Genomic DNA, 12458 nt, shown 5'->3' on the forward strand with positions numbered 1-12458 from the left:
TCACGGCTTTATATTGAGAGAGAGAGAGAGAGAGAGAGAGAGAGAGAGAGTTATTGAGATATTTCTATTTATAATTTATCAGGTTTTATATTTATAAAGAGAGAGAGAGAGAGAGAGAGAGAGAGAGAGAGAGAGAGAGAGTTATTGAGCTATTTATAATTTATCACGGTTTTATGTTTATAAAGAGAGAGAGAGAGGCTCCTTGGAACAAAGGGAAGCAACTCTGCAAGAGGAAGCTCCCAAGGCAAGGCGGATTTCATCAAGGTAATTCTCATGGCCGCAAGACTAAGACTGGAGTACAGAGAAATTCAAGTCGACGATCATTTGTCAAGCCGAATTCAACAGATCATGCCCTGGTCACCAAGCCAAGTCTGGACAGCCAGTCCTACCAAACTCCTAACTGTGATGGTGACAGTGGATCGCCCTGCATTCTGCGCCCACAATGGCATTGGCACACAGCTGACCTTGCAAGATGTATTAGTCCGGTATGTTACCACAGACGGTGACGCCCAAGGTGCCAAACAAGTGGACGAAGCCTTGCGAGCTCTACATCCCCTATGGACAACAGAGCGTCTAGCTGACCCCGTCCACCTTGGGCAGTCACAGTTCCGTGCCAGCAACCGAGCAGTCTATAGCAAAGCAATGTTCCATACCATGACCAAAGAACAGAAGAAAGAGCTACAGAGAGTATTCAGCAATGTTCTTAAGTCAAGATGTGCTTTCATAGTCTGTTTACTAAGTTTGACAGAGACCTGCAGAAGATGAGTGATTTCTTACCTAAAGTCCTTGAGGCCACTGTTCTGTGCTATACTGGAGACTGTTCAATGTGTGCAACATATTCCCTTGTTTGTGATGGAGAACTTGTTTCCAAATGGTGGAACTTCAGTCGTAATCTTGCTGTATATAAGAACAAAGAGGAACTTCAGACTACTGCAAAGACCAATTTGACTTTAACTCAGTTGCCGTCCGTCATCACCCATACCATAAGAGGGGAGGATTGTGGTATCATCTCAGGCCACGTCATTGAAGAGAGTGACCGATTGAGTTGCTACGAACTCTAATTAGCAATTAATAGGATAACTTGGTATAACTTTGTGAGGAGTGACACATGCCTCTCCCATCTTCAGCGGTGTAACATAGTAATAAATGTGATAAACTTACCAAGATTGTTGTTATCCATATGTAGCTCCAGGCGACAGATATGATAGGGAGGTGGGTTGCCCCAGACAGGTGCCCCCGAATTTGCAGGTCTATCACTGGTTATTGATACCGTGAGGCTCCATAGCAATATGCTCTGGCACAGCACACAGTGTGTTGTGGCACAAGTGGGATGCAACAATTGCATCTAAATCATGGTGACGATGATGTAACATGATGTAACATGACACTGAGTCTATGCTATGTACGTGCATCGTCTTCCAGCTGTCCTTGTAGTACACAACACCATACTTGTTGTTGCTGCTTCTAGCCCCCGCCCAGATACGACAATGACCATTCAAACCAGGAGCAGAGACCAAGTGCACCTTCTCCAAATACTTGACAAGAAAAGCTTCCATGTTCACAAAATGAAAGTAAGCCGCTGACGAATATGCACTAGACCAAGGCCAAATCTTACGTCAACTTTTTAGTGCTGAGAAGTGATTGATTTCATTTATCATATTTTTGATCCCAATAAAGGCCATTAATTATTGAAAGTAAATGATAAAACTTGACTCTTTGAAGACACCTCATTGTGTATACACAGCTACCAACACATGACCCCCATATCCTGTTACTGTAGCCTGTTTAACACCCCTTTGTGTATAAACAACTACTGACAGAAGACCCTGTTTATTGAAACCCTATATAAACCTCCATTGACACCTCAGGCATTTGGTATTTTGCTATTTGTATACATAAAATATGTATGATTTGATGAGAAATATAAATTTCTTTGTGCTATATGGAATATAGTCAAATGTATATTAATGAGGGGAAAAAAAAAAGAAGAAAATAATGATACATAAATCAGTCAGTGATTTCGATGCATTGCTCTATAATAAAATGGTTTTATAATAAGCAAGCAATTTACCACTTTGTAACCACCATCATATTTATACAAATCAGGACATTAGCCATAAGAACAATATGAATTTTTGAATCATGTTTCCAGCTCTAGCCACGTAGAGCCATAATTTCTTCTTTTTTTTTTTGAAATGAAAAATTTATAACCAAAGGACCAAAACCATGAAGAGTACAACATACAAAAAAAAATTATATCAAAAATAAATAAATTTTGTGATACTAACATTAACCAATTTCAATTGTTGATAATTTGTTTTTCTATTATATGAAATAAAAGTGAAGCGCAATAACCAAAACCATAAAGAATGTATTGGACAAAAATGTAAATTACACAAAAAAATCTTTGGTATTTCATTAACATAATACAATTTTTCTGATTTATCTATGTTTGTAAAAAAAGAAAGTATTAAAGCCAAAGGACCAAAGCCATAAAAATGCACTAGATAAAAAAATGTAAATACTATATTTGTACAATAACATTATCATAGAACTACAAACTTTTAATGAAACAATTGAATTTCTTCCTAACCTACACAAGATCATTTTTCTAAATATAATGTAGTAATTTTTTAGAACTTAGAGTAGGGTTACTTCCAGGCTTATTCCTCCCCCGCCAGACGGGTGTGTCCAGTGAATACAGCTTGATATTATGTAGGTTAGAACTTAGAGTAGGGTTACTTTCAGGCTTATTACTCACCCATTCCATTTGCATTTTGGTAATTTTAATGTTCATATATTCTGTCCTTTAGCTGCATAACTATTTTTTTTATGCTAATACAATGTTACAAATGTTTTCTTCAATTATGAATCTCATATGGTCTTTTAAAATTCTAAATATTTATTTTTTTTCGTTTTGTTGTAATGGTTTTTGTTGGCATCCTCTTTTTCCCAAACAAGGATATCGTAATGAAATATATAATCTTAATGATTTTTATATGAAACGAATTGTCTTATTTAAATTTTTTTTATAATTATGTAATATTGAAATATTTTTTATGGTATTAAGTGTTTATATTCCTATTTCTTTTCATCTATTGATCTTTTTATGGTCAAGGCCCTAAAATATTTCATTGTTTCATTTAAAAACATTAAAGTTTACCTTTGCATTTTTGGGTGGTTTTTTGGTCCTTTGGTTTCAATATTTTTATTTAACATAAATAAAATATCAATGAAATTCTTATTTGTAAATGTAAAACTTAAAGATGTTTCGTGTATTTTTAATTTTTGTCTCTCGTATTTATAGTGTTGGTCCTTTGGTTTTAATATTTTTATCTAACATAAGCAGAAAATAACATGCCAATGAAATTCTTGTTTGTAAATGTAAAACTAAAGATGTTTTAAATTTTTGTCTCTTATATTCTTTATAGTTTTGGTCCTTTGGTTTCAATATTTTTTGTTTAACATAAGTAAAAAATAAATCATAAATGGATTTCTTGTTTATAAACGTAAATTTAAAGATGCTTTATGTGTTTTAAATTTTTGTATGTTGTGTTCTTCATGATTTTGGTCCTTTGGCTTTAAATTTTTCATGTAAAAAGAAGAAGAAATTATGGCTCTACAGAAAGGAGGCCTCCACGTGGCTAGAGCTGGGAACATATTGAAACTATATGAATGTTTAAATAAACTTCAAATTCGTGTTTTCCTTATGGCTAACTTCCTTATTTATACTAGTGTGTATGTGTGTGTATTTGTATCTCTTTAATTTGATCGGGCGTGGTATACCTTATAATACGTCACAAGAAATGGCACCGGCAAATGGCGCCGGATGTATTGGATTTTTATATGAATTGGCTGTATAACGGTAACGGTACCAATTCAGTGTACCATTTTTTCCAGATAACCATTTTTCAACCCATCTAAGAGGATTCCCTGGGTATGTGATCGCAGTATTAGGTATAGTGTACTTTTTTCTGTATATAGCGGTTTTTTGGGGGTATAGCGGAGATTCCAGTGACACCGAAGAAGACAACAGTTTGAACAGACTGAACAGTGAAGTAGTAAGTAAGAAAACATACCCTGTGTGTATTTAGCGTTAATACTATTACTCAATGGACCGTGTGGGTTTTATAAGGCGTATATTATGCATTTGACTCAGGAATATTTCGTATTGATCAATACACCATACACAATTTGAAACGATCTGTAGGCCTACTCATAGGAGTCGGCAATTTATCAATAAAGTAGAAATATATGAGAAAAGGGCATAAATACTACTACTGAGCTTCGCGAGCGTAGCCTCATAATAGTATTTATGCCCATTTCTCCAGTACCTCGAATTACCGAAATGCCCGTGATTTGCCGAAATGCCCCCAGAAATTACCGAAATGCCCCATAAAACTACCGAAATGCCCCTTCCAACGTATAAATTAGAGCATATTTAGTTTAGATATTTTCAATTTTGATAAGGAAATGCTAAATTGTGGTTGTAAATATAGAAAATTGTGTTATTTCAAAGAACGATAACTCTAGCAAAAATCTTGTAACCTTTGTGCTAATCTGAGGAGCTATCACCGAAGTTTTTCTCCCTTTAATTCTCGTATCCCCCCCCCCCCCCCCCCTCCCTCCCCCATATAATACTTGATTGAATTATTCTTTGTTAATTTTGTTCACTGTTTTATGAGAACTATAATTCTTTGATTAAGAGATGAATAGTTTTGAAAATTTTTATCCGAGTTAATAACCTCAAATACGTAAAATGTCTTGTTTCCTCTATTCATTGTTTCTTCTAACAATGAATGAGAAAGCATAAATATTCTTATAATTTTTATTTCATATAATGTTTTCAATATATAATTAAGGCAAATTTCGGTAAAGCAAACAGTTACTAGCGATTATTGAATGGAATAAATCTGGAGAGAAAAAAAAAACCATTAAGAAAGCAAACAATTATTTCCTTCAGTAACTAGCATAAAGAATGCTAAAAAAAAAAAAAAACAAAAAAAAAAAAAAACTATTGAATGGCATAAAATAATCAACAACAACAACAAAAAATTAGTACAATACATATGCACGTACTTATGAAGCTCATAGTGCAATGAAATTTTCATTGGTAAGATTTCGGGTGTGGTTTTAGTGAGAATGCCCAACAGTAGACACGTGTGTGGCACGTGCGCCCTACAACAACAAGCTACCTTTAAATTGTCAATTCGATTACGCACGAGGGAAGCTATAACCACACATGGCATCATGTTATTCCATCCACGTACTTAACAATATTGTTATCATGGTTTATGTATAAAGACATACAATTATTGATCGTCAGCACACGGACTAAATAGTTACTAATACTTTTATATCTTTTACTATGTTTATTCCGTTTTTAAAAGCAATAATCATTCCGTCACATTTACGAAATAAATGCTATCGTAAAGTCCGCGGATCGAATAACATGATTGTACCGATAATATTGTGATCTGGTTTTGTTTTAACTTAGTGGTGTTCCAGTGCCCGAAGACCCCACTTTAGATCCACGAATGATTTAGATATATGCAATGTGTTTTGCACACGCCAATACGTCAACGGCGGGTAGGATGGGCAGAGTGTAAATGTCTCCGTGAGCGTGAAAATCTTGTTCTACTACTTGAACACCTGTTCCACGTTTTGATGATGAAAATATTGACCAATCTTTCAATCGGACCATGACATAGAACACGTATCCCAGTATATTACCACATTAGATTCCACAAAGAATTATTACAGGAATGTAGCAACAGGAGAACTTGGCCCCACTTTATTTTGACAATGTAGTTTTTCCATAATTTTAACATGTGAAGTTTGATCCCCCCTTATGGTAGTACTGAATGATTGTGGAAATGAAATAAAACCTTGAAATCCATGTCCTGATGAATCAACCGTTTCACAAAACGTAAACATTTACTGTTTGAAAAATATTTCAATCATATGCATGTATACAAAATTAACAAGTCACGAAGGTAATGTTTATTTAATTTATCCATGTATTACACCAAGTGATGTATCATACAGGCTGATAGAATCAGGGGGGGGGGGGGGGGGGGGGCTGTCTTTCTTAACAAAGTATATTTTTGTATTAAAAATATATTTGGTGACTCCCCTGGACCACTTCTTAAAAAGTAACAGTGAATAGTAAGAATGCAATTTCGAAGTAGTAGAAGTTGTGAAATGAATTCATGTATAGAAGGGAGCACCTCTCCACCCCACTCTGGAATAATGAAGTAAGGGAAAATGTAAAGTTTAATCAATATTATATTTAATAAAATAGTTCGTGTTATACTGTACAGAATATCATTCTCTCCAAAGTCACTACTATAGCTATTCAACTATTAAAGCTTCAGGGGTACATGTGTATTTTTCTTTGCCCCCCCCCCTTTTTTTTTTTTACATTATTCAATTGAAGCTTTGTATTTCAAATAACTGAATAATAGTAACTACATGTATTACAGCTTTTTTTTTTTTTTAAATTTATTTATTTTTTTAAATTTTATATGCTATTCAGTAATTCAATAGTCACTAATTGCTGGGTTTTTTTCCCCTGCATTCTTTATGCCATTCAATAGTCGCTAGTTACTGAAGGAAATAAATGAAATGATTGCTTTTTAATTTTTTCTCTCTCTCAATTTTTATGCCATTTAATAATCACTAGTTACTGTAGCAAATGACTGTTTGCCTTACCGAAATTTGCCTTAATATGCTTTTCTTATGTTTTTTTCATAGTTCAGTTCTGTTACATGTATATATTGAAAACATTAAATGAAATAAAAATAATACGAATATTTATGCTTTTTCATTCATTGTTAGAAGAAACAATGAATAGAGGAAACAAGACATTTTACGGGGGGGGGGGGGGGGGGGGGGGGATACGAGAATTATAGGGAGAAAAACTTCGGTGAAGCACAGAGGTTGCAAGATTTTGCTAGAGTTATCGTTCTTTGAAATATCGCTAATGCGAGAATTGAACACAATTTTCTATATTTACAACCACAATTTGGCATTTTCTTATCAAATTTGAACATATATAAACTAAATATGCTCTAATTTATGCGTTGGAAGGGGCATTTCGGTAGTTTTATGGGGCATTTCGGTAATTTCTGGGGGCATTTCGGTAAATCACGTGCATTTCGGTAATTCGGGGTACCCCCATTTCTCATATATTTCTACTTTATTGATAAAATTGCAGACTCCTGTGATCAGATTCAGTGATTTTTAAAGACCCATTTTAGGTCCGAATATCGGCCCTTTCCCCTCCCAAAAATTACCAATTTAACTTGCACTTTCCCCAATAATACAAACTGGCGAAAAACGTATTTGTAAAAAAAAAAAATGGGTTCAATGTGAGTTGTTTATGTATGACATGACAAAGACGCGCATTAATTCTAAATGATTTAGAAAGAATAGTCAAAATAATTTTAAGAGCTTTGAATGACATCAATTTGTGTTTGATTTCTTGTTTGATATGATATATTTAGCATATTTACAATAACGACTAGGTTTTCCCAATTTGATCAAACTGTTGACAATTTTCCTCATCAAAAACCACAGGACCCTTTTCAAAAATGTTGAAATATCACTGAGATTTAACTGCCCTCAGGGATCGACATTAACGGTTGTCCGATTGCCCGAGGCAAGTGAAAACCCAGTTCAGACAAGTGAAACTCAATACACACTTGCCCGATGGGGCAAGTGATATTTTTAGTAGAAAATGTGATTATTATAATAATTATGTTAAGCTTGATGAATATGAATTATTAGAAAGTAAAACTCAACTTGATATAGAGTTGTTTTCTTTAACGAACCGTCAGATTATAGCGAAGGCCCATTCTAGTAGATCGTACTGTATCACCAATTGACAATTGACAGAGAGAGATAATTAAGATAATTAGAATTACTGGTTGACAGGCTTATTAGAGTCTAAAATATTTCGGACAACTAAGTTTTTCATTCGGACAAGTAAAACTTTGAGTTTACTTGCCCAAAGGGCAAGTGAGATGAAAAGTTGATGTCTATCCTTGGCCCTTTCAGCACTGCACTCAGAAACATTTAAACTGTCTCCAATAAGATGCAGGTGTGCTCCTGTAGCCACGAAACATAAAAACAAGACTTCAAAATGATAAATGGGGGAATAGCCCGATTTCTGGCAGTGTCTGATTGAAGTCTCTCACCGATTCCATCAATAATGAAATATATATTTGCTGGCGTGAAACGGTATCTCTGGAAGATCTCATATGTCCGGCCTTTAATATTGGGATGTTACTGGGTGTTTAGCGCAAGGAAAATTTCATAAAAAATGTATATATTGAAATGAATCATAATCTACCGTACTTAACAGAATTATGCATGATTATCACTTGGGATACGCCAATGACCATTTCATGCTTCGCTCAGTCCAACGGTCACACCGTATACATATTACAGTATCTTTTCCTTAGACTTCTCTCCCACTCACCTTTTAGATTGTTGATTTTAATGCGAGATTTATGTGTCTACTAATTGACTTAGTTGTTTAATCGTGTTCTTTGTGGCAATCATATTATTTTTCGTTGTCGGCACTGTTTACCATATCCAAATCAACAATGGTATGGACTACCAAATATTGTTTTAAACTTATAGGGTCGGAAAGTATCGTCATGTGACTTGCGAGAAATAACGTGAAATCGTACTTCCGGGCAGTTGTCAGGATGGCATTATCAATAATGTACTAGACTCGCTACCTTCAAAACCACATAGAGCTTACTACAAAAAGCGAGAGAGAGGTGGATAACAACTGGGTTTAGAAAATTTGTTCTAGATAGAGCTCTGAGTTATTACAGAGGTTGTTCAAGCGTCAATACGAGACATTTTCCAACAAAGTACAGGTATGTTTACATTAAAGAGTCGTCTGCATCATATGCACTGTACAGTCGTTTGCATCATATATACACCCATACATCTATATCTCAGAGTTTAGTTCAAAATATCGAAAGTCCTCGATCAAAATCTCAGCAATATATTTGCGTAGTTCAGATTATACTGATTCTTGATTGATGTCGTGGAAAAAAGATGTGCATGAATCACCATTGTAACTAGCAACCTTAAATAAATGTTCACTTTATCATTTACTTGAATGCATTTAATCTGTTACAAGACTTGACAATGCAGAATAATATGAGTAAGAGTAAGAAGTTGTACATTTATAGTATCTAAGTCCAAAGGTAAGATTAGATAAATTGTGGAATTCACATCAGCAGACAATGCAGAATAAAATGAGTAAGAAGTTGTACATTTATAGTATCTAAGTCCAAAGGTAAGATTTAATTCATATCAGCAGACAATGCAGAATAATATGAGTAAGAAGTTGTACATTTATAGTATCTAAGTCCAAAGGTAAGATTTAATAAATTGTGGAATTCATATCAGCTACTTCCTTCAGTAGAGGATTCGTAGGTGACGTAATGAGGCCTCGACAGGGAGTTTGCTGAAAAAAAGATGAATATTACCCATAATGCTTCTGCAAAAAATGTCGCCGTCACTGCGGTATACTTCATTGACAAACCCGTAATTAAAATAATTAGATTGTTTAGAAAGTACCATAAACATTTTTAAATTCCAGACAAGCTTTCTCATAGCTTCAAAAATTTTGTTTTTGCTTGGTTTGAGAGAAGAAGAAAAAACATTGCAGCTAATGTGACATCACAATTTGTAACTGTTTACACCAAGCACGTTATATTTCCCGCGTTTAATGAAGAGGCGGATAAAAGTCATGTTGCAAGATGTTAATGGGCTTCGCTCGTCTCAACGGTCACACCGTACAACATATTAAGAGTCATGAGAAATTGATCACTGGTATGAACCCTTGTACCGCCCATACTTTGTTAAAATGGGCCCATTCTTTTCATAACAGCTACCAACACATTGATACTTCTGAAGGAAATGATGTATATAACAGCATCTGTAACAAGCATAGACATCAAGTGAATATCATTAAGAGTATTGCAGGGGTGGATCAAGAAAATTTGCAAAGGAGGGGGTGGGGGCAAGTGTAATTTATACTATCCCGTATCCCCCTAAAAGAGTGTGAAAATTAAAATTATCAAAATTGCAACCCAAATCCCCATATTTGTTACATATGAACTACCAAATGGGAGATGGCACCACCACCACCCCCCTCTTGTCCCACCACTGCATTATTAAACAGTAAATAAACATCTTGTATCAAAATTTTCATTTTCAAGAAGAATTCAAACGCCACAATCTAAATTGAATTAATATAAGATCTGAATGTATGGATGAATGTTTACTATTTCTTTGTTGCCACAAGAGGCATAGTGCTTTACAAACACATATATACAGAAATGAAGTACATGTGTATCAAAAACTTTTTTTAGGTCCTGTATTATGTAAATATTGTAAAATTGTAAAAACATATTATTTCAGTGATCCCAATTGTCTTTGAAATTTTTTTGTTTCCAAATTGGTAGCATTTTCCGTGAGGGTCACAATAAAAACATAAGCAATATCATTATTAATTAAAGTATAATGAAAATTAGAAACTGCATTGCCTTGTAAATGTGTCCCGTTGGTGCTTGGTGTAAACCGGGGGCGGTTTTAACCGCCCAACCCTGTATTGTACTGTTCATCATTCCACATAGAACGACTCATATAAATGGCAGAAATGCTAAACTGCGACAGTTTATTTATCTTGGTTAATGAAACATTAAAAACGTTGGCCTTACATTTAAAAATAACACGCCAATCTATTATTGGAAACCGGTGTTTAGATTCAGATTTCTGAGTTGGCCGTTTCGTCAGCAAATGCGCTATATACCTCTTTGTCTGATTTCTATAATTTTGAAAAATACTTCTATTTTCATCCCGACCCGACCATGGTACAAACTCTCTACACCATCGTCTGTAAACACGCTTACAACGAAACCATTTTTCTCGTTAGTACAACAGTGTATCATTCTTGTCGTTTTTTCGTGGTGTGTGATATTTGCTTATGTAATATATGTCTCTTAATAAAGACGCAGGTTGCGTCGAAAATTTGAGTTTTAAATAATCAGCGGTTTTTTCCCTTATATAACTGGTACCGATAAACAGTACCATTCCCAAAGGGCAATGCCAAAAACCGTTGATTTTTCCCAATTTTAAGACTAAAAATTCCCAATTCACTTGCCAAAAATAGACCGCTGACATCGTAAATTTCTTAGTCTGAAACATTGTACGAGTTGAACTAAAATGTTTACTTCTGGTATTAAATCGAAAGTACAGATCATGGTAGTGTGTGTTTTTTGTAGAGCTACGACGATTCTAAAGAGAGCCTACGACGATTCCTTATGTCTTACAATAGCAAATATTACCGTAAAAAAGATTGTAAAGAGATGAATCAGTGATTTTTTTTACATGTTTTACAAGGGTCCTGTGGCTTTCGAATTGGGAAAAATTGTCAACATTTCAATCAAATTGGGAAAAATCAATTTTATGGTAAATAAGTTTTAAAATCGTATCAAACATTATATTATCTTTATTTTACACATCTAATTTTCTTTAACCTTCTAAAATTTTCAACTATTGAATAATTCTATCCAAATCATAATTTCCATAACTCTTTGTTAAGTCGTATGTTTATAATTCACATTGAATGTTTATATTTTTCAAATACATTTTTCTTTCATAACTTTATTATTGGGAAAAATGCAAACTAAATTGGGAAATAATTGACAATTTTTAGGAGGGGAAAGGGCCGAAAATGGGCCTTAAAAAATCACTGTGAATTATACTTCATGTTTTGTTCTTTTCTTTTAGTTGAAATTATTTGCCGATACGTTGGTAGAAAATTCCCAATTTGTTCGATTTTGACGCTATTTTTCCCAATTGAATGGGTACCAGTACCAGTGGGTAGAAAAAAACCTGCCGATAATCAACAGTGTTGTGGCCTTTTCAGTATATATAAATATATATAATGTGAAAAAATGAATGAAGAAATCGGCACAGTTGTTAAATAATTTAAAATCCAAAATGAATCGCATAATAATCAACGATCAGTTCCTCCTATTCTCTTTAGAAAAGTCGAGAGGCATAGCCTTCATCGATGACGGCTATGCCTCTCGACTTCTCTAAAGAGAATAAGTTCCTCCTAGTACTTTCACCTTACGGCTCTTCAGGCAGTTTGTCTTGAATGTTTCAGTTTCATAGTAACGTTGAAAGAAAGGTAAAACCCGTTTTACAAGCCAGAGGATATTCCATTTGTTCAGAAATGCGGCGACCCTAGATGCGGGACCTGTACCTCTATCAAGGAAGGAAACAAAATCCAGATTAAATCGAGAATGGAAATCCGTGCCAATTTCTCAATCGGAAAATTTAATTTACTGTGCCTTTTGCCCTACTTGCAAAGAATTTTACATTGGACAGACCAGTAAATTAAATATGTGGGTTCGTGT

At 34.5% G+C, this 12458-nt stretch overlaps 1 protein-coding gene across 1 annotated transcript in view; it reads left to right on the forward strand.

Annotated features, from left to right (window-relative positions):
* The first annotated feature begins 273 nt into the window (after positions 1-273).
* Positions 274-12458, forward strand: part of LOC125669020 (palmitoyltransferase ZDHHC4-like) — a 48768-nt gene continuing 36583 nt past the window's right edge. The window contains exons 1-2 of the mRNA XM_056161387.1: positions 274-715; positions 3901-4061. Coding sequence (XP_056017362.1) covers positions 274-715; positions 3901-4061 — 603 coding nt within the window. The remainder of the gene's footprint in view (positions 716-3900; positions 4062-12458) is intronic.

The sequence above is a fragment of the Ostrea edulis genome, chromosome 4 (assembly GCF_947568905.1).
Source record: "Ostrea edulis chromosome 4, xbOstEdul1.1, whole genome shotgun sequence".
NCBI classification, from domain to species: Eukaryota; Metazoa; Mollusca; class Bivalvia; order Ostreida; family Ostreidae; genus Ostrea; species Ostrea edulis.